The sequence below is a fragment of the Trypanosoma equiperdum genome, assembly GCF_001457755.1.
Source record: "Trypanosoma equiperdum strain OVI genome assembly, contig: ctg_47, whole genome shotgun sequence".
Classification (NCBI taxonomy): domain Eukaryota; phylum Euglenozoa; class Kinetoplastea; order Trypanosomatida; family Trypanosomatidae; genus Trypanosoma; species Trypanosoma equiperdum.
The window spans coordinates 1-1,300 of NW_027124398.1; the positions used below are offsets into that span (position 1 = coordinate 1).

The window sequence follows — 1,300 nt, forward strand, 5'->3', positions numbered from 1 at the left end:
GCCGATGGAAGGTGGCACTCGTCCAGTCGCTGACATTTTTTCAACCCGCACCTCACACGCACCAGACGGAGTTGTTAGAGCGCCTTTCAGCGTTACGCAAAATTGTTCAACAATTGCTTCTGTCTACGCAGAAAATGTGCGAAGACTATGTCAAATCTGCGGAGGTGCGCCGACTACGTCCAACTGAGGTTGAGTCTATCAATAGTCAACTAAGTGAACAGCTGTGGCGGCCACTAAACAATGTACTGGTGATTTGTGCTGCTGAATGCCAGCAGGCTATAAAACAAACTGTCATTGCTCCCGTTATTGCCACAGCTGACGGTTATGAGTCGCAACCACTCTGGAGGTTACAGTCGAGTAACGGAGGAAGCGCTGTGATTTCCAATTCTGTGCTACACACGCCATTACATCTTGCGCCTAGTGAAATGGTGCGCGGCTTTGGTGAAGCCATTGTGGAAATACCATTAGCACTCGAATCATTACGGGGTGGCAGCGAGGGACGGTTCGACGGCATTGAAGAGTTACTCGAAGAAGTAACGGAATATTGGTTAGATGATATTGTGCGCACGGCGGTATCGGACTTTATTGAGTCTAAAGTGGCCAACATTATAATGTGTTTCCCACTTAATAGCGACGATGCTGCGGCCCTTGCAGTAGAACAACTTGTAACCGACTTGAGTTATTTGAAAAGCATTCTGGCTGCAGTTAGTGATGATCCTTTCGAGCGACTGGAAAGCGTTCTCTCCCGATTAAAAACTGCAAGTATAAAATCTGGAAGCACAATCGCCATTCGAGAACTTATAGCTGAACAGGGACAGTCGAAAGAATAACCATAGTGAAACGCAACTACCGTTAGCGACGGCAACTGTGAAAAAGCAATAAGTCCCGTCATCTCTTCCAATAAAGCAATGCTCAGAAAATTGAACACAAAAAATTTTAAAAATCACAAAAAGAACAACATCCATGCCTCCTCCCATGTTACAACTGCTTTCCACGAGGGGGGAAATTATTAATACAAACATTTACCCACTCTTTCCTACTGTTGCCTGCATTTAGACTTAACATTCATTTTAACAACTACCACTACAGCAATTCGGGATAATCATGACTGCCCGTTTTTTGTGCTTGCTTGCTATACTTACGTATGTCACCACCGGTCCCAAAGGTGGGGAAGGGTTTCAAGACACAGTGAGCCATGTAAGTGCGGCATGTCTCATGTCGGAAGCGCTGCATGGAGTACCCAACAGTGTCAAAGTGTTCAAGACGTCGGCGGCAGCGAATGTCTCGGATGCCTCTAAAG

The 1,300-nt window shown here is 46.1% G+C and overlaps 1 protein-coding gene across 1 annotated transcript; it reads left to right on the plus strand.

The window, feature by feature from the left end:
• Positions 1–134: 134 nt before the first annotated feature.
• On the plus strand, positions 135–830 carry TEOVI_000200900 (Golgi complex component 7 (COG7), putative; the record flags this gene model as incomplete). The annotated part of the gene is made up of 1 exon (XM_067225143.1): positions 135–830. The coding sequence occupies one exon, from the start codon at positions 135–137 to the stop codon at positions 828–830; it is 696 nt and encodes a 231-aa protein (XP_067081244.1).
• Positions 831–1,300: the final 470 nt, after the last annotated feature.